This window comes from Dendropsophus ebraccatus, chromosome 9, assembly GCF_027789765.1.
Source record: "Dendropsophus ebraccatus isolate aDenEbr1 chromosome 9, aDenEbr1.pat, whole genome shotgun sequence".
Classification (NCBI taxonomy): Eukaryota; Metazoa; Chordata; class Amphibia; order Anura; family Hylidae; genus Dendropsophus; species Dendropsophus ebraccatus.
In genome coordinates this window covers 46,045,738-46,065,671 of record NC_091462.1, presented here as the reverse complement: position 1 = coordinate 46,065,671, position 19,934 = coordinate 46,045,738, and the positions used below count along the sequence as shown (strand labels likewise).

At 40.4% G+C, this 19,934-nt stretch overlaps 1 protein-coding gene across 2 annotated transcripts in view; it reads right to left on the bottom strand.

The window, feature by feature from the left end:
- The window catches only part of ABCA12 (ATP binding cassette subfamily A member 12), a 76,039-nt gene that overhangs the window by 35,790 nt on the left and 20,315 nt on the right, over positions 1 to 19,934 (bottom strand). For both annotated transcript variants that reach the window (XM_069983202.1, XM_069983203.1), the window contains 8 exons: positions 16,835 to 17,031; positions 15,572 to 15,729; positions 12,469 to 12,705; positions 9,950 to 10,085; positions 9,156 to 9,408; positions 7,800 to 7,883; positions 5,825 to 5,918; positions 3,989 to 4,116 (listed from right to left, as the gene is read on the bottom strand). In XM_069983202.1, the coding sequence (XP_069839303.1) occupies positions 3,989 to 4,116; positions 5,825 to 5,918; positions 7,800 to 7,883; positions 9,156 to 9,408; positions 9,950 to 10,085; positions 12,469 to 12,705; positions 15,572 to 15,729; positions 16,835 to 17,031 (1,287 nt within the window). The remainder of the gene's footprint in view (positions 1 to 3,988; positions 4,117 to 5,824; positions 5,919 to 7,799; positions 7,884 to 9,155; positions 9,409 to 9,949; positions 10,086 to 12,468; positions 12,706 to 15,571; positions 15,730 to 16,834; positions 17,032 to 19,934) is intronic.

The following is a 19,934-nucleotide window of genomic DNA, read 5'->3' as shown; positions in this document are numbered from 1 at the left end:
GGTAACAATGTCCATGCAGCCCTTGTTAAACGATTATCGGGCCGTGTAATAGGCCCAGTAAACGAGTGCCGATCTGTTTACAGTTAATATCTGGCCCCCATTGGCCCGTCTAATACTACCCTTACTCAATAGAGCTGTTGAAAGGGGCTATCTAAGGGCAATTCTTAGATTGCAGAAACCCAGTGATCACACGATCGAGATACTTCACATTTAGCTGGTAAGGTATGCTGCCATAGGCCATACATTTACTTGCAGGATTACATAGCAGCCATTTTAATAAATGCTTAAAGTGTCACTGTTGTTATAACTTTCAAAATCTAAATCAACAGTAAATGTGATATAAAGCAAATGTGCAATTTACATTCATTATTTATTTTTTAATTAATATGGAGAACACGGCACTTCCTGTTTTCTGACTGTTTTTTTCCCCTCAAAAACAGGAAACAGAAAACAGGAAGTCCTGTGTTTTTCAGGCCATCTGAGCGGTCACACAGAGAAGGCAGTCATGTGATTGATGGACACATTGAGCCATCACTCTCTGTTCTGGCCGGAATTTGTGTGTTTAGTCTGTTTTTTTTCCACCAGCACAAGTCAGAAAATCTGCCTTCAGGACACTGGACCTGGATTTCTGCTAAGTTCAGCTTTGTTTTACAGCATGAAAACAAAAAAATAATGAATGTATATTGCAAACTTGCTTTATATCACATCTACTGTTAATTTAGATTTTGAAAGTTATAACGACAGTGACACATTAATACTTAAAGAGGTCCAGTATGCCAGAGCAAGAACAGGTGATCTTTGTTACCAGATCTCTATTCTATATTTCCAATTCAGACTTAGGGTAGCTTCACACGTACCGTATCGATGCTTTTTTAACGCTGCATTTTTATCGCTGCGTTTTATCGCTGCGTTTTTGGTGCGATTTTTTCATGCGAGTTTTGATTTTCACATAAAAATCATGTGAAAATCAAAACCTGCATATAAAAAACGCAGCGATAAAAACGCAGCCATACGGTACGTGTGAAGGCACCCTTAAAGTGTCACTGTCATGAAATCAATAGTCCAGGCGATTTTAAGAAACTTTGTAATTAGGTTTATTAGCCAAAAAATGCATTTTTATCATGAAAAAGCAGTTTGAAGCTCTCCCCCCTGTCTTCATTGTTCTCCTATGGAGAGAGCTAAAGAAAAGACCGAAACAGGACAACAAAGAGTTAATCTACAAATACCTCACCTGTTATCTCCTGGGACAGTTACCACTGACCTGTCTGAGCTCAGATTACAGCTGTCACCCAGCTCTGTGCCTGTAATCCTGTTATCTGCTTTCTGCTGTCGGCTAACTCCCTCCTTCCTCCTCCCCCCTTCCCTCTCCCTAGAGCAGAGAGGGTACAACTCATGCATCAAGTCGCAATTTTCCGATTTTTTGCAGTGGATCAAAAAGAGGAAGGAGGGGGGGACCTGGGAAAAGGCTTTTTACATGCAGATAATGGCATATTTGGCTAATAAATCCAATTACAAAGTTTCTTAAAATCGCCTGGACTATTGATTACTGCAAAAAAAAAAAAAAAAATACGACAGTGACTCTTTAAGTGTCTCCTCTGTCTGGGATGTGAAAAGAACCCTGCAGGCACTGGTATGGATGCAACTGTGTTAGGATACACGGACTGCTCTATAGTTTGAAAACATCAATATACAATTCCCTATATATGAACTTTGTAAATGCCAGGGAGTTTGACCAGGTGAACAGGGCTTTGAAGTGGTATCTCAGCTTGCAGTCCCCTATCCTGATGGGACCCCCCCCCCCATGAGCCTAAGGGCCGATTCCACGGAGCGATAATCGGCCGAATCGGCCGATTATGGCTCCGTGGACTAGAGACAACGATCAGCCGATGATCGTTGATATAGGTCCGGACCTTTATTTGTCGGCCGCCGACCGCGTACCGCTACGTGGAATAGCGGTGAGCGGCCCGCGACTGAGGATATACATTACCTATTCATGGTGCAGGGCTCCTCTTCTCCTGCTTTTCCCGGGTCCCGCGCGCTCCTCCAGCGTCAGGGCGACCTGTATAAGCTGACAGGCCGCTCATCCAATCACAGGCCGCAGCGGTCCCGGCCAGTGATTGGCTGAGCGGCTTGTCAGCTGACACAGGCCGTCCTGAAGCTGGAGGAGCGCGCGGGACCCGGGAAAAGCAGGAGAAGAGGAGCCCTGCACCATGAATAGGTATGTATACTAGTTAAGCAAGAGCTGCAAGAACATCGGTAATGATGTCCTTGCAGCCCTTGTTTAACGATAATCGGGGCCGTGGAATAGGCCCAGTAAACGAGCGCCGATCTAGCAGATCTATCCCGTGGAATACCACCCTAAGGGCCCTATTCCACGGCACGATTATCAATCGCATAATCGTTAACGATAAACAATCCAAAAGACAGTTTTTGTGAAAGACCTGAAATCGTTCACCCATTTACATGGAACGATAATTGTAACTTATGATCGTTCTTGTGGTCGTCTTGTCGCTATTGCGTTCATCACTACTGCGAACGACCGAACGACGTCTTATTCAATGCGAACGATTTGCAAACGAGCAATGATAAAAATAGGTCCAGGTCTTATTAAACGATAAATGATTTCTCGTTTGGTCTTTAACCGTTAACTGCTATTCAACCAAACGATTATCGCTTAAGGCCCTATTCCACCAACAGATCTGACGACAGATTATCTGCCAAAGATTTGAAGCCAAACCCAGGAGTGGATTTAAAAAGAGGAGAAATCCAGTCTTTCCTTTATGACCTGTTCTCTGATTATAGTCTGTTCCTGGGTTTGGCTTCAAATCTTTGGCAGATAATCTGTCGTCAGATCTGTTGGTCGAATAGGGACTTTAGATTCGAACGACTTAACGATAATCTGAACTATAATCGTCCCGTGGAATAGGGCCCTTAAAACAGAGATGCAATCACTCTTCAATTAAAAGAGCAGTGTAGTCACCGTGAACGGCAATCAGTTCTTTCTTTATGGGGCCTCTGGGCGCTAAACTTGGAAGAGTCCTGTGGCCTGAATGAACAAATGAAAAAGCGACTGCACAAGTGCATTGAGCGTTTTAGCTATTGCAGATTAATTGCATCTTGGGATTGGTGGGGGTCCCGGCAGTCGGAAAGGGACTCTGTCTTCCTTGAGAACAGAGCGAGGGTAATGCATGTGCGTCACTGCTCCAATAATGGCCTATGGGAGCGGCCACTTGGCTATCTCCAGCAGCTCCCATAAAGAATTAATGGAGCAGAGGTCACGCTTACACACTGTTCACTGGGCTTTAAAGCTTTAGGGGGAGGTGGGGGGACTGCTGCAGCACCTGTTTCTTTCGGGGGAGTTTCTTGGAAAAGTCAGTCTTTAAGAACAACTTCCTTGAAAATCTATTTGTAGCAATGAAGAGCCTGATTACACAGAACCTCTCTGAAGATAATGCAGGATGTGAATACACTTAACATTGAGGACACACCTGCTGTTAGTGCATATGTTTGTCTGAACATTGAATGTCTCCAAGGAGATATAAAGAACTAGGCTAAAGATGTCAAAACAGAGAATATGCCAATTGTTTCCTTGTTTTCCTCCTGTGCGGACGTTTATACATTTGTGGAAACAAAATGGAAAAGCTGACATTTATGCTTACACCTGTGCTGTAAAGGTCTGAATTCATAAGCGTATGATGCCTATGCTTCTGGATAATTTACAGGTCTGTATTACAATTGATTCAACAATTTACATTACAAAAAAAAAAAAAAAAAAGAAAAACACTGCTTATCGTCTTTACTTCTATAGCTCTGTAGATTGCTCTTATTATGTTTCATTTCGAACATGTTTAAGAATGAATCTGAAACACTGAACATTTTCAATACATAAAGATACAGAAAGAAAATTGTTTTAGAGCTAACAATAGAGAATAGTGTTCAAGAGATGCCGTAATTCAGTAGGATGGTGAGTGAGATGGTGCAAACCTACCGTTTCTGGATAAACTGCAAGGTTGTTGTGAGGAGATAGTTCTCCATGGTTTGTCCTGTGAGATTGTATAGCATCTGTTTAGAGTAAGTCATCCGATGGGGAGGAACTGTATTGGGTGCATTACATACCTGGATAAAACAACATAGAATAGAATTGTAACAAGATAAAATGTCTATTTAATAACCTGTATGAATGTGTGACAGCTAGATCAATAAAGTATGGAGGACATTTTTGAAGAATGTGCTCGAACGTTGGTCTTAAATTATCCCCCCCCCCCCCCCCAAATTCACCTCAGGATTCAATCTTAGTGAATCCAGCCTGGCCTGCACCTGTCTTACGACGGGCACATAATTTTACACCTCCTCCTGAGCAAGTGTAGATTTTTGCCATGATTTACACCTGTGAGCAGGCGTAAATCATGGTAAATCAGGCATGGGAGGAGACCATGCCTCCTCCCTGCTTTGCCACACCCTCCCTGCCCACCCATGGGCCTTCTTCCTTGCCTATGCCTGGCCCACATAATAAACAAGTTAGATAGTATCTGCAATGATTCTTTAAGCAACAGTGTGCTAGGGCGAAGGCAGATAATTTTCAGTAATAATATGCACAGTTAGAGCTGTAATTTGATGTCACGAGTAACAACCAACTCTTTGTTGTATATAAACTAAGTATACAGAAAAAAATGCTTCCTCTCTGAATGCTGCTAATTGCTCTATTTACAAGGCACATCACAAAAAGAACAGTCATTTGGAATTGTGCTTAGTAGTCTTAATAGAGCGTAATAGTAATGGCTGCATTTAATGAAAGAAAATGTCTAACAACAATTTTCCCCTTGTGCTTATCCCTAACTTTGTATCTAGGTTCATTTATGATGGCGAAATTATAAATTGTATTATCTTGTTTCAAATTTCACATGCGTAAGCCTTTGCCTCCATTGTATGGAGGTCCTATGTTTGTACTGTAGATGATTTCATGGCACAATGGCCTGGATAGGACACAATAACAGTTATGGTTGCATTACAGAAAGGCTGGCCATATACATTAGATATCTGCTTTGCTGACAGCTATCTATCCCAATTTACCCCATACACATGCACTTCAGGGTTTAAAAAATTCATGTGTTTTGAGTGAAGAGATTAAAGTAACCATTTTAGCAGCAGCTTCATTTTAGCATCTCTCTTCTGAACCAAAGGATTGGATGTTTGATCCAACTGCCCCATACTTCTTATCCTTCATATCTGCTTAAGAGTAGCTTCACACGTACAGGATCCGCAGTGGATTTCCCGCTGCAAGTTTGCAGCGAAATCCGCTGCAGATCCTGTACTTTGAAGCTAAATGGGTCCCATACACGCAGCAGATCCGCTGATGGGGAGCGAGAAGAGCCGGGAGTGTCACACACAGCCACGGCGCCGAGCAGGTAATGTATCCCCGGGGCTAAGGCTGCAGGCGGGCGGCAAGGGCAGGAGGGTTAAAGGGGCTGGGTCCTATACACGCAGCAGATCCGCTGCGTGTATGGGAGCCATTCAGCTTCACAGTACAGGATCCACAGCGGATTTCGCTGCAAACTCGCTCGATTCAATTGTCAATTGAACCTAGCAAAATCTGGTTCAACACTGGTCAACATTAATTGAATGTTGGTAGAATGGTAATGGTAGATCGGATATATTATGTCCAGATAATAGCGAAATAAATTGAGCTAGCTTTAAATTCCTTACTAATAAAAATAACAAAGTACATTAGAAATGCAAATATAAATCCATTTCAGGTTGTAGCAGCTATCATAATAGTTTCACATATTTATGTCAGATGCAGACTACCCGGTCTCATTACACTTACCGTAAAGCCAGTTGAACAGCTGCAGGTACCATATGGGAGTGTCTGGTTGCCTGTAGAGATCCATAGCCCCAAGTTACTTTCAGTTAAGCATTTTCTGTCGGAAGAGGAACAAATGTAACACATCATTCCACTGGTACATTTTCTAATCAGTTACATATCTCAGCACATGACCTATTACGTTTGGGAAACAAGGATTTCGAATTTCGTACAGTTTTTTTTTTTTTTAAACATTAAATTCCTTTATCAGAGTTTTTTACAGATTACAAAGAGCTAATTATCAAAGAAGGCTGATGGGCTAGAGAAGCCACTGGTAACCACCCAATGCATCAGACAGCATGAAAGTTGATAAAAGGTTCCATATAGACCCATACCACAGTGTCTCCATGCACATAAACTATAGTGTCTCCATGCACATAAACTATAGTGTCTCCATGCACATATGCCATAAATGTATGATTAAAAAAGGATGATTTTTTTTTTATCAGTGGTGGACAGGAAAACTAGCCTTACTCTTCAAAAAGCGGTTGTGCAGCATTCAAAGTGTTAAGAATAATATACCCACTTCTATATTATATTATGAAGAATACTTAAAAGGACTAAAAGCGTTCAATGTATAAATGCACTTTCTTCTACAGTCTTCGACCTTGTCTTTTCATATAGTCATAGAAATCCTTTTTGAATTCTAATATTTTTATAATTTGCAGTAGGGAGGACATTATCCCACATATATTTAATTTTGTATTGATTTTACCTGCACATCCCTCCTCCCCTCCTTCTGAATTATTCCTCTCTATTTATGTAACCCTCTACAGTAGTAGCCTCTAGATTGAGGCTCTAAAAACTACAACTCTCAGCATGCACAGACAGGCAAATAACGGATACTTTTTTTTTTTACCTTCATGTCTTCGTGAGAATTATAGTAAGGATTTGAAATAGTAGCTATGTGATCCTAGTGTAGGGTTATACAGCGTGTTATAAGCAGGAGTTATTTTGTATTTGGTGATTTACAGAATTTTAGGCTATGTTCACACAATGCATTAATTTCATTAACAACGGCCATTCTTAAAACGACTACAACGTTGTTAATGAAATTAATACAATCCCAATAATTTAAAAGGGAAAAATGGCTGTAATGTATACACTTTGTATACACTATGGCCGTTCTTCACTCCGGCCGCTGAAAATAACTAACAGATCTATTTTCTACAGCAGCAGTTTGGTAAACATTTGCCATAGAAAATAGTCAGTGCACACAGTGTTCAATGGATAATTGGATCACGGACACACCCGAAGGTGCCCACAAACAGTAAAAATATTCCAGCCGGACCCTGCGCTTTAATACAACGGCCGTTGTTTAACAACTACTGTTGTATTACAGAGTGTAAACATAGCCTAAATATGTTTTCAACATTTGAAGAGGCAACTCATAATTAAGGCAAGTAGAAAAAAGACAAACTCAAAGCATCTTCCCCCCTGCTATGTAATGATGACCACACCACAATAAAGAAATCGCACATTACACGTTGAGTTGCCGCCTGTAGTTTTTCAACTTGCCTTCGATATTTTGCTAGTTATGGAAACGAGCACCCCGTGAAAGCGGATAGGGGGAGATTTATCAAACATGGTGTAAAGTAAAACTGGCTCAGTTGCCCCTAGCAACCAATCAGATTCCACCTTTCATTCCTCACAGACTCTTTGAAGAATGAAAAGTGGAATCTGATTGGTTACTAGGGGCAACTGAGCCAATTTCACTTTACACCATGTTTGATAAATCACCCCCGTTTCTAAAGTTTATTGAGACCAACAACCAGGACTGAGCTTCTCTTCTGTTTGTTTGCAACTCATTGTTAAAACCGGCTCAAGTAGTGGCACTATACTGGGGAATGGCTTTTTTCCAGCAGTCAAATTTACACAATGGAAGCTGCTTATTAAGTTAATTCAGCGGTGGAATAAAATAATGTTCTTGTATGCTTACGAGTTTTGGTCCAAGCAGAAGTTGTCTATGCCAGGGAACGAGGTCATTGCATTTACCAGGCCTTCACTTGTATCATTAGCAATTCTGTAAAATGAATCAAAATGCAATTAAGCAAAACATGAAAAATTTGCTGTCATAAAGAGAGCGGCATATGAAAGACGATTGGAGTAAAGTCTGTACCCATTCCACTTTACTATCATGAGTTTTTAAGGAAATAAATCATGGTGAACAATATTAAAGGCCTACATTTATTTGTACTTTCTTTAAACATTTATCTTAATTATATATTCCTCTCAAAGTGATAGTTGTTTTTTTGGAATATCAGATGAAAAGTTCCTCTGACTTGCAAAGAGCTGTAGCATTGTGCTGATAGAAGTACAGTATATGGGTCCCTATTGTTCTTTTTTCTTTTAGGCCATGTTCACGCAACACATGTTTTGTATAAATCCCGGCCGTTGTCACAATTTGCAACAACGGCAGGGATTCATAAAAAAACATACATGGTATGTGCATGAATGGAATCCCGGACGGAGTTTATACACATAGGGGGACATTTATTAACTTAAAAATGTTCCCGCAGCTCCGACGGTGCGGAGATTAATGTAGAGGCATACTGCCTCTACATAAATCCCGTGCGCGCGGCAGGAAACCTACGCCAGCTCAGAGCTGGAGTAGGTTTTCTGCTTATTTTTTCGGCAAAAGAATGATGAATTAAGCAGACCTTGAGTCCGCACCCCTCCCTCCCCGCCCACTCCCCGCCCCCTGGCGTATCGGTCGGAAAATGGCCCGATGCGAATAATTCATTCGCAAAGCGGACATTTGCGAATACATTTATTTGCATCGAGCCCATTTCCGACAAAAAATACGCATTTTAGCCTTGATAAATGTCCCCCATAGTATACGCTGCGGCCAGGATTCTAACCAGTCGCACAAAAAAATGACATATCAGTTTTGTGCAGCCGCTATTAATTGAATAGCGGCTGCACTGACATGTCAGTTTACACAACGGAGAGTGCAGTTTTGGCCACACGCTCCATTGTGTGCAGCGGTGAATTGGGATGGGGGCACACATGGATGCGCCCGCATCACAATTCTTCAGAAATGGAGATAGTCTGTCCGGTACTGCTTGATCTTAACTGACACTGGCCGATGTTTTACAATGTGTGAACATGGCCTTAATCTGGATGGATCCAATAGGGAAAACATCTCCATAATAAGATGCCATACAAAAGCATCAGACCGACCCACTGTAGTATGAATTTGCAAGTACGCTCTTTGCCTTTGTACAGTCCAGGCTACTTGCACAGTGAATGTTGTTTTAGTTGACAAAAATAAATTTCAGTAAGTGAATCTCACCCAAACACTACAGATTGATCTGTGGAGCCATACAACTCAGGAGTCAATAAGAGCTCTGGATACTCCGCATATCCTATAGAGAGTGATCCCAATCCCATTGCAGCGATGACAAATAATACTGGAAGCAGAATCTGTGAAATCAAACCCTTCCAGTTCCTCTTGGAGTTGTGGAACCTCTTTATAAACATGGCCATAATCTTCTTGAGCAGGAGCTTAAAACCCGTTGTATTTTCCATCCTGGTCAGTGGTTGATCTATGAAACCAAAGAAATTCAGCTAAAGTGTAGAGTTGACAAAGACTTGAATCGATCGATAACACTATTAGATCAATATATCACTTAAACAATGAAATAAGGTTATTTGACACGTTCTTAAATGACACTATTGAATCACTGGATGGTGCATTAGATAGCTATAGGATGCAGCTGAGTATATTAAAGATGACCTGTCAGCAGCCAAACAGGGGAGAAAGTCAGTGTCTACATTAGGCTTCTCTACAGGCATACCGTTTTATATCCATAGTCCTTTTTAGTGCCAAATATAAACATTTTTGTTAATATATATGTGAGGCTCAAGTGCCCAGGGTGTTTTCCCCAGCAAGGTAAGAGTCCAGGGTTAGTCAGCCCATATCCTCTTATTCATGGCTTCCATACCTGCTTCCAGCCTTGTGGGTGTCAAACAAGGGGAGACAGGCATAAGCAAGCAGGCACGTAGACTGTGAATAAGAGGAGAGGCTTAATTCTAATAAGTTAATTTAAGTTACTATATGTAGACTATAGTTGGCTTGAAACATACCATCTCTGTCAAACAAACTGTATGAGTTTGTAGAAGACTCATCATCTACTAGAACATTGTCATTGTTAGGGATGGGAACAGCCTTCGAAAATGGTTCATCGTCTTCATCCAGTCCATCTGTTAGTTTTAGGAAGACCTAAAAGAAAACAAATAAAATAAACCGGTGGATACTTTGTATATCATTTTATATTTCTCAGTAGGCATCATGCAATGCTTCATTATTCTGTAGTGGTGCCATAAGGGATCTGAACACTTTTCATTCAGGTTCCCCAGCAGTTGATCACATGGAATCCAACCAGTTCAACAATCCTTGATATGCAGATAAGCAAATCTAAACTGATGGCTAAAGCTAGACTTTATAAATTTTATTTAATAAACTGAAAGGCAGTCATTTGAAGGAATATGCACATTGCCTAAAACAATATTAATTTTATTATGTTTGTTTCCAAAGCACTTACATACGCCACTTTATATGTTTACTTTGTAAACATTATTTCTAAATTGGAAAGCAACATGAACGGAAAATGTCAAGACAACAAATCTACAGGCAAGACACTTTTCCTTTTATTCAGAGATACTAAAATAAAATGTTACTTAAAATACTATAAAATATTCCTTCAAATCTTATAGCTAACGCTGACATTATTGAATATCTTTCTTTTGGTGAAGAAGAATTTGAGTTTACAGTCATGACTTGAGGGAACTTTTCAAAAGTTAAGAATTACATCAATAGCCCTAAAACTCTTGTACAGCACTTCCTTAACAGCCTTAAAGGGGAACTATCAGCAGGTTCGACAAATCTAGCTTACTGATAGCCCCATATAGCGCCAGGGTATGTGTCTTCCCTTCCTCCTTGGTGCCAATCCCACCCTGTTAGTCGGGGTAATCTTAAGGGAATGGGCCAGATGATGTGGCAGTGCTCCTAAGGGTGCTCCAAAGTGGAGTTTACCACAACTAACAGTGCGGCACCGGGACATCCCAACCACTTTCTTTTAAATTGACCACCAGCAGCTATATTCATTCTTCTCTATAAAGCCGCCAGAGAGAGACCAGTACAGCACATTTCAAAATGTATGGATAAGGGCAAATAGATGGTAGCCGGTGGCAACTAATAGCTTATTTAAAAGCAGTTGATTAGTAAGATTAAAAAGGTTAAAATTATAACAAAATGTAGAGTGGACGCAGCACTCCTAGTATCCAACGCAGTTGGTGCCAGCGGTCTATACCCGTAAGGACCGTGGGTAGAGATATCCACAAAACGAAGAAAGTGACTGCAGCACTCCAGGAAATAGTATTCAAACTGTGAACTTTATTCCTCCCACAAAGTGCATTAGCAACGTTTCAGCTCATTCAATATGAGCTTCAATATGAGCACAGCTTGAAAAAAGCTCATATTGAGTGCTGGAGTGCTGCGGTCACTTTCTTCATTATATATATACACACACACACATCTTTTGGTGGCAGGTGCCTGGAATGGCTTTTTACGAGTTGTCAAAAATGATTCCATTTTGCAGTAACAAAAACACTAGTCTTCTAGAAAGTAAGCTAAAAAAATCCCTTTTTGGGATCATTTGGTTGTTCTGTGGTTGCATAGACCTGGTGATAGCAGCAGTGGCAGTGGTAGAAGTAACTACATCAGCAAGGGTACAATATAAAACAATGGCCAGGACAGATGATCTGTGATTATGTAGGCCTGATAGTTGCAGGTGGCAGCAGGGTTGATGGACTGATGGTGGTAGTAGTAGTGAGTGGACATCAGGGTTGGTGGTAGTAATAACAAGTCAGCAGCAGGGGTGGTGGACTGGTGGTAGTAGTTGGTCAACAGTATGGATGGTGGTAGTACTAGCAAGATGACAGCAGGGATGATGGCAGTTCTAGCTTTTCAACAGCAATAAGTGTATCTTCCAACCCCAAGAAAGCTAGAGAGCTTTAATTTGCAATTAAACAGACACAAAACCCTCTCTGCACGGCTTTTTCACAACAATTAGTGTAAAAAAACAAACTGACTTTGCACTGAAAAATCAAAACACTTTCAACATTGCTGCTTGAACTACAATAATTGTGTTTGTGGGGTCATACTCCAGACTGTGTTGCTCCCTGATCACTATCCTTTATAGAGATCAACTAACACCTGCTATCTCTAAAATGGCTGCTGAAGCTATGAGTAAAGGCCCTATTCCACGGAACGATTATCGTCCGTATTCGGCCGATATCGGCCGCTAATCGTCCCGTGGAATAGAGTGCAACGATCAGCCGACATTGTTCATGTTGAAAAACAAGCGACTGATACAGCAACGATCTGCTGCCGTTGCTCCATTGAATAGGAGCATCGGCAGCAGAAGCTGCTGTATCCTATGGCACCTCCCCACCGCCCCTCCCGCACTCACCCGCTCGCTGCTGCCGCGCTGAATAGCGGCGGCAGCGAGCGGGGAACGAGGAGCAAACAAGCGCTAAGAGCGCTCGTTTGCTCCTCTAAACGACCCGTGAAATAGGGCTTTAAGTGTATTCAGTATGCTTACCTCTTCTATGGTGGTGTCTGAGATGCCATAGCAGCCAATATGGAGGTCATTCAGGTGAGTATCCAGATCACGGAGGAGTGAAAGGTAGGCAGCTGATATCTCTTCCCTAAATGGTGGAAGGACATACGCCAGTTCTCCACCGACATCTTCCTTTAGTATTGCTTCAGGGATATGTGATTGGATTAAATCTGTCACTCTTTCTGACTCGCAAACCTGTTCATCCTTCTGACTTGGGAACTGCAACAAAATATATAACTTTAGTTAGAAAAGAATATAGGTGGGAGTGAACTACCCATGAGACAATTTTATAAGAAAGTTCTAGTACAGAAATATCTCTCTTAATTCCACTTCCCAACCGTTTCATGTACAGATCTCTTTATAAAAAGAAATTTGGCTCCCTATCTCCTTTAACCTCAGTGTGCTCATAATCTGTTAAATTACTGTTACACTTATTCTCTTATTCTAGCATAGCAAATGACAGTACCCGTTACTGAACTTTATCATTGTTCATTGTTTGTGTGTCCACAATATTCATTATCTCATATACCATGTGGTGGCACTCAACTTGAATTGTAAAATTCTAGTACTGTCTGGCCTGCGTGCCTATTGCAGAAAACAGAAAAAAATTGTACAACTGTTTACAAATGTTTTTATAAGTTGAAAAGAAAAAAAAGGGCGGTAAGACAGTTACTGACTTTACATTGCATTGGCCACTATAGGCCAAAGCCATCTTTTCCTGGAAGTTGCTAGACTCTTGGCCAACCAGAATGCAGAATGATGAAGGAGTCTAAGTTTACTTATTTTACGAAAAGGGTTTGCAGACATCAGGAAATGCTTTCTTGTATATATTTTTTTATTTCTTTTTTTTATATTGAATGTGCTGCATTTCCTATTTCATTGTAATATAATATTTGACAGTGGCAATGCTGACAGTGGCCACCAGGGGCACATGACTTGGCTCTTCTGCCTAGTGGCCCCTGCCTCATGGTGCACGGTCACTACATTTAATCATATCTGCATCCTCCGCTAGTGCCCCACGCTGCCCTAGATATAGTTAGAGCCTGCTAATAGTCCATTAACGTCCACTGCAATGTCATCGGTGCCATTCCTAAGCAGATTTGGTTGTGACATACAAACAATGTTTCTATAACTTTTTTAGACATTTAAAGAGTTTGCTCTGTTTATACAAGGTCACTGTGATAGCAGGGAAGTGCAGAATGGATACAAATGAGAATATTAATTGGTTTGCAAAACCCTTGCATTTGCCACACAGTTTTTCAACTCTCGGCGGTTTGCTTTCCATGGAAAAAGAGCAGCATGTCTGTGTCTAATTGTTTGGCCTTGTATATCTCCAGTGCCTTCATTAATGTATGGGCTCTGCATTCAATCAAAAAGTTCTTTTATGCATAGGCTGAGGGGGCTAGGAAAGTAAAGAGAGGATCTGCTACTTGTCCTGGCGCCCACTTATCCTAGTTTTATGCATGCAAGATGCATCATTATTCTGCCTTTGCTTTTATTTCATGGCCTTGTGATCAAGACATGTCTAGATTGTGAATTAGAACTTCTGGAGTCGATAAGCCGGTTCACATTTGAGGTCAACCCAATAAGATGCATCAGTCCTGATGTTTTAAAACCCAGCAAAGAATTCGTTTTGTTTAGTAACTTTTGTTTTTGAGAGTTTTTGGGTGAGTTGGGGGGGGGGGGGGGGGGGGAGTAAGATTGCAGAAAATAATCATGGTTAACTCTTTTCCTGTACAATCTGGATATAAATGTTTTCCATATCAAAGCTCTTCATTTCATTTTATTTATAAATTGTCTCGCTAATATATATTGGACACTTTGCCATAATGACAGCTCAACTTGTATGGAATTGATGAGCTGCAATCAGATGAATGAAGGAATAATGAATAATGAATGCCAGGAGAAAGTGCCTTACTGATCTCATTTGTTCTTCCTGAGCTGCATTCTTATAAGACTAGAAAATGTCTCCCTGCTGATATGAAAGGAGAACAGATAGCTTAAAACTATGTATAAATGTGGCTCAACAATAAAGCTCTGATCCCGCTGGATCTAGTAGGTATCTGTATTGTAACTTATTCTAATGGGTCCCATTAACTTAGACTGTTTGTTATATTTATGCTTATTTTATTGGCTACAATAGACGAGCAAATAATTCTGATGTTGTCAAAAGCAAATATAAGCAAAGTCGTATGCTCCAATGTGAATGCTTTACGAGGCTATGTTCACGCAACATATTTTTTAATGAAAACAACAGCCATTGTTTTCAATTAAAATAACAGCTGTTCTTTTCATAGTGAAATGTCTTGCACTGTAGTAAATACAACGGCCCTTGTTCACACAATGGATTGAAAAATGGTCTTTGTTCGCTATGGCCGTGGAAATAATTGACATGTCAATTATTTCCGCCCGTTCTGCATTGATTTCAATCCTATTTTCAATGCAACAATGGCTGTTGTTTGACACTCAAGATAACGGCCGTTCTTTTTGAGTGCCAAACAACGGCCATTGTCTGTACCTTTTGTGAACATAGCCTCAAGCGTTTCCTTTGGAGCTATACTGATTATTATACTGGGGCTAGACTGAAAGTATTGCTAGGTTTACATACAGTATGGGCTTAGTAAATGTATGCCTGTAGGCCAGACTTGATAGGTGTGGCCTTTATGATAAATGAAATGTAAGGTATAAATACATTGACCTCCTGAGAGACAAATCCAGTTCTGCCTGCAATCTGCGTAATGGTAGGCTGGAGTTGAAAAGACTACAGAGAAAAAGTTAGGAGTTAGATTTTTCCTGAAGCCCTCCATGTTATTATAATTATCCTTTATATACTGTGTCCTTTGAAGTGGCTCCTAAAGTGAAGCCCCTCTTTCAAGGGTAACAGGTTAAGAGGGAGATATATATATTTTTACTATATTTCACCCATTTAGAGTGGTAAAATCCACAGAGAACCTACAACACAGTCCCTATTTAACACATCACAGATTCACCACGGATTTGCGGTGCTTTCCACAATAGAACATATACTTAAATAAAGACATTTCCATCCATTTTAATGTATAGTATATTCCCAGAAAAATAATACCTTTTTTGTAAGGGTAAGTCGATATCCAGTTCCAAACTTCTCTTTGAGGAACCTTGGTGTACCACAGCACTTCAAGCCTCCCCTCTCAAGGAAAGCGATGCGATCACTTAGAACTTCTGCCTCATCCAAGTGGTGGGTGGACAAGATGATTGTTTTATCTGTGATGGAAGAACATATGGTTAATATTGATAGAAATATAAAATGTAATGTATGTAAAGGTTCATTACACAGAGGTTTACTGTATATACAGTACCCTTGATATGTTTATGTATAGGCAAAGGCTACATAATGTGGGCGGGTAGAAGGGGAGTAGTGGGGATGGCTTATTGCTTAATTGCAAATGTATGATAACTTTATCAGTGGCAGCTATTGTTCTTCAGCTAAACATTCGGGCGAATTCTACAGTCCTGGTGGATGCTGCCACATACCTTGCCTTTGCAATAGGGAATATTGGGGAAAGGCCATGAACCCCTTTGCTTTCTCAGGGTTCCTCAACACTTGCCAACTACTGTATAGTATTACTGCCTTGAGGATTTAGGGTCTGGGAGTGACTGAAACTGCTGTACTGCTTGGGACTGAAAGGGTAATGTTTCTTCTTGAGGAATACTCCAAGCGGTCTTTCATGATCCTCTAACAATTTTGAGGAAAAAAAGATACGTAAAGCAGCTCATTCCCCAGAAAGAAAGGTGCTTTCTCTCTTGTGCCGCTTTTTGGAGGTATTATCCCTGCAAGTCAATGTATGATTCATTCAAGAGCCTTAGAACAAGACTGGGGATTTTAGTAGCCAAGCCTGAATCTCTTCCATGGGTCCTAGGATCCAATTAGGGAGAGATTTTAGCTTGATACTAAATTCCCCATTCATGTTTTAAGGCTCTTGAATTTATCAAACATTGACTAGAAGGTATGATACCTCCAGGTAGTGGCAGCAGAAAGCATGCTCTTTTATTTCTTTGCATATTCCTTTCCCCAAAACTGTTCTTTCTTACTTAATGTTTTCAAGATAATTATAAGATATGAGAGCCAGTGGGAAATGGAATCAGTATCCTCCCGGCGGCGGGGGTTTAAGGGGGCTGGCATTTACATACTCGCAGTTAGATGACAATCCTGCTGCGAGTATGGAATACATTGAAACTGACAGTGTTCATATCCGCGGCGGATTTTGCAGCGTGAAATCCGATGCGGATCTTGTACATGTGAACTCACCCTTAGGGCACATTTTACCACACACTTTTTGTACAGTTATACTTCGCTACTGTTTCTTACCCATTTTATTTTTGGAAATAACCTCCCAGATACTTCTCCTTGAACAAGGATCCACGCCAGTGGTCGGTTCATCTAAAATGACTACTTTGGATCCACCAATCAGGGCTATGCAAATGGACAGTTTCCTTCTCATCCCACCAGATAAGGCCTTTACAGCTTTGTGGCGATGTCTGTATAATCCGGTTTCTTTTAACGTCCTGTAAACAAAACAGCAAAGATGTGGAAGCCGAGACTAGAATCCGTATTACTCTATGTGTCTTTATGGAACAGTGTGCGTAATAAGGATTACATATTCTTCAAGGAGAATTTCATCTCTCTGCATATTTATATTTTATTAAAGAGTGGGAGCTGCTAGTTACAGCTTGCAGGGCTGGTTATTTGGATTCAACAAAATTCAATGTCAACTCTAGTCATCAGTGAAAGAGCGACACCCAGAGGCCACGTGTTAAATAACTACTTAGTAACAATTCATGCAGCTTTTGGAACAAGCCACAATTACGAGAGAATAATCATAGGGAGAAAGCAATGAATTGTCCTCTGTGGAAAACAATCTGACACGTTTTATGCTACAAATACAAAGAAAATGCAGCTTACAGGATGTATATATTTTCCTTGTGTCATATGCTAATGTAGTCTACGGTCTCGCCTTGACAAAACGGGGAATATTTCTTTATGCTATGTTACAAGGTATTAGTTAATCATACTCATTGTCTTGCGGTATATGTGCATTATTGTTATACTAAAGAAAATCTATATTCCGAACTGAAACATTAAAAAGAACGGCTGAAAATCTGCTAATGTTCTCCATAGACATTAGATATCTGTCATCTGAAGGACTCTGTGAGAGACAGCTATCATGCATGACTCCCTCCTTAATGTGCATAGTAGTTCAGGGGGATAAATGGCTGACAGGCTCCTCAGATTCGGCACAATAATATTCTTGTTTCTTGTTGCATATGTTGAACTCAAGCCTTATAAACAGAAATCTAAAATCAATTGTCGATAGACAGCTTAAGGCCCCTTTCACACATCCATTTATTCTGTCAGTATTTGTGGACCCACAAATGCTAATAGTATATGTACCCATTCATTTCTATGGCCCCATACACAAACCGATACATGTTACGGATCTATGTTGGGTTGGGACCTATGCCACCAAAACCCCCCCAAAAGAAAACGGGCAAGCCGTTATATATTGATAGAAGAGATCCATGAAAATGTACATAGGTTGCGGGTGTACATCTGCGGTCCTGTCTGTACCTGCTGGTCTAGAACTACAGATGTGCAAATCAGGCCTAGAGGTTTACAAAAAAGATCTGGAAAAAGTATGAAGCAATGTCTTCCTGTTAACACAGAGCTGAGAAGCCTAAATAGCATTCTAATAAACCAGCTGCAATTGCCTTTTGGAGGTATTGCTTCCTATAGGTAACACTAGAGTTTGTTTTCTTTCTCCTAGACAAGAGCAAATTTTCAAAAATATATTCCAGGGAGAATTGTCTAAATTATTCCCTACACCATGTTGATCTTTACAAGCCCCCCTCCCCCAAGAGATACTATTCCATCAGGATGTCATACCTACTCCTAAGGCTTGGTTCACATCACAATTTGGGCCCCTGAAGCACGGATATGTAGGAAAGATCTCAAAACAGGGTGCCAATGTATACATGTTTAAATAAGCAGCGGCCCTATCATTTCAATAACTCTATGTTCGGGTCATTTACAAAACTTATGAGTTGTGGCTTGGACTAAAAAGCACTGCAATCGTTATATAGGAAAATTGCAGGGAATGATAGCTAGTGTCTACATTCAGGCCATAGAAATGGATAGCGCCCATACTTATAATATTTGTACCTCAGGGCACAAATCATGATGTGAACCTAACCTTAGCAATAGCATCTCAGACGCTTGACTAACATTAAATATAATACCCCCTAGAGCAGCTAAAAGTGAGATTCTGTAATATTCCCTTCCATAAAAAGATGTCCTGGTGACAGGTTCCCTCTCAGCTTAATCAACACTATAGACAGATGTTGTAGATATCTTCCCATAGCCACAGGTTACTATTTCTTCCTTATTTATGCAGTATTTAGACAACTGCACTTTCCGGGTATGTGATTTTAATTGTAGAAGATGTCATTATTGTGAGTTATTGTTGAGCACAAAACTATTCAGCCTATCCGTACATAACAATGACAAGAAAAAGCAAACCCCAGTAGCGTGCTACATTTTCCAATTACATTTGTCTAAATAAGACAATGAATTAATTCAAAATATCATTTATTGTGCGGTAATCTGTTTCTTGTAGGAAAACAACACAGTACTGACTGCAGTATGGGAAAATATGCCATATGTGAGTTATTAATGGACATGCACTATATGTTCTGTGCATATATACAGCTACATAAAGCTAAACCTGTCATATAAAGATCCATATTAAACCAACACCATCAGTACTATCTGCTAGGGTGCAGAACAGATGAGCTTGTGGGCGGTAGCAGAGCTGTTTTTGACATTAATGCAACTCATCAACATGGTATGTGTGGTTTTACCTAGGACTGTACTTCTACTTACTGAATTGCTTAAAGGGAACCCAAGACAATGCTAACTAATCTATCAGTACCATATTATAGAGCAGGAAAAACTGAGCAGATTGATATATATCTTTGTGAGAAAATGTTCAGTATAACTTGTAAAATGTTGATTAAAATCCCTACTCATCTGTGCTAAGGAGTCCAGTGGGCGGAGTCACTCTATGGACTGGACTCTTTAGCATAGAAACATCACAGAGTTCAATCAATAAATTACAAGTTATACTAAATCTTTTCCCATAAAGATATATATCAATCTGCTCAGCTCCCTCTGCTCTATAGCATGATGCTGATAGCTTAGGTAGCATTTTCATGGTGATGGATTCCCTCTAACAGAATTAAGTTAGAAAAATAAACAAAGAAGATTCCAAGCCATTTAATGATAAAGCCAGCCCTGCTACCATCTGGATGACATGCACATAAATACACAACATACACCCATCTCAAGCAATCTGCCTAGTAAACATATTCAGCTATGGTAAGGATGCATTACATTGAAACTATTCCAAGTG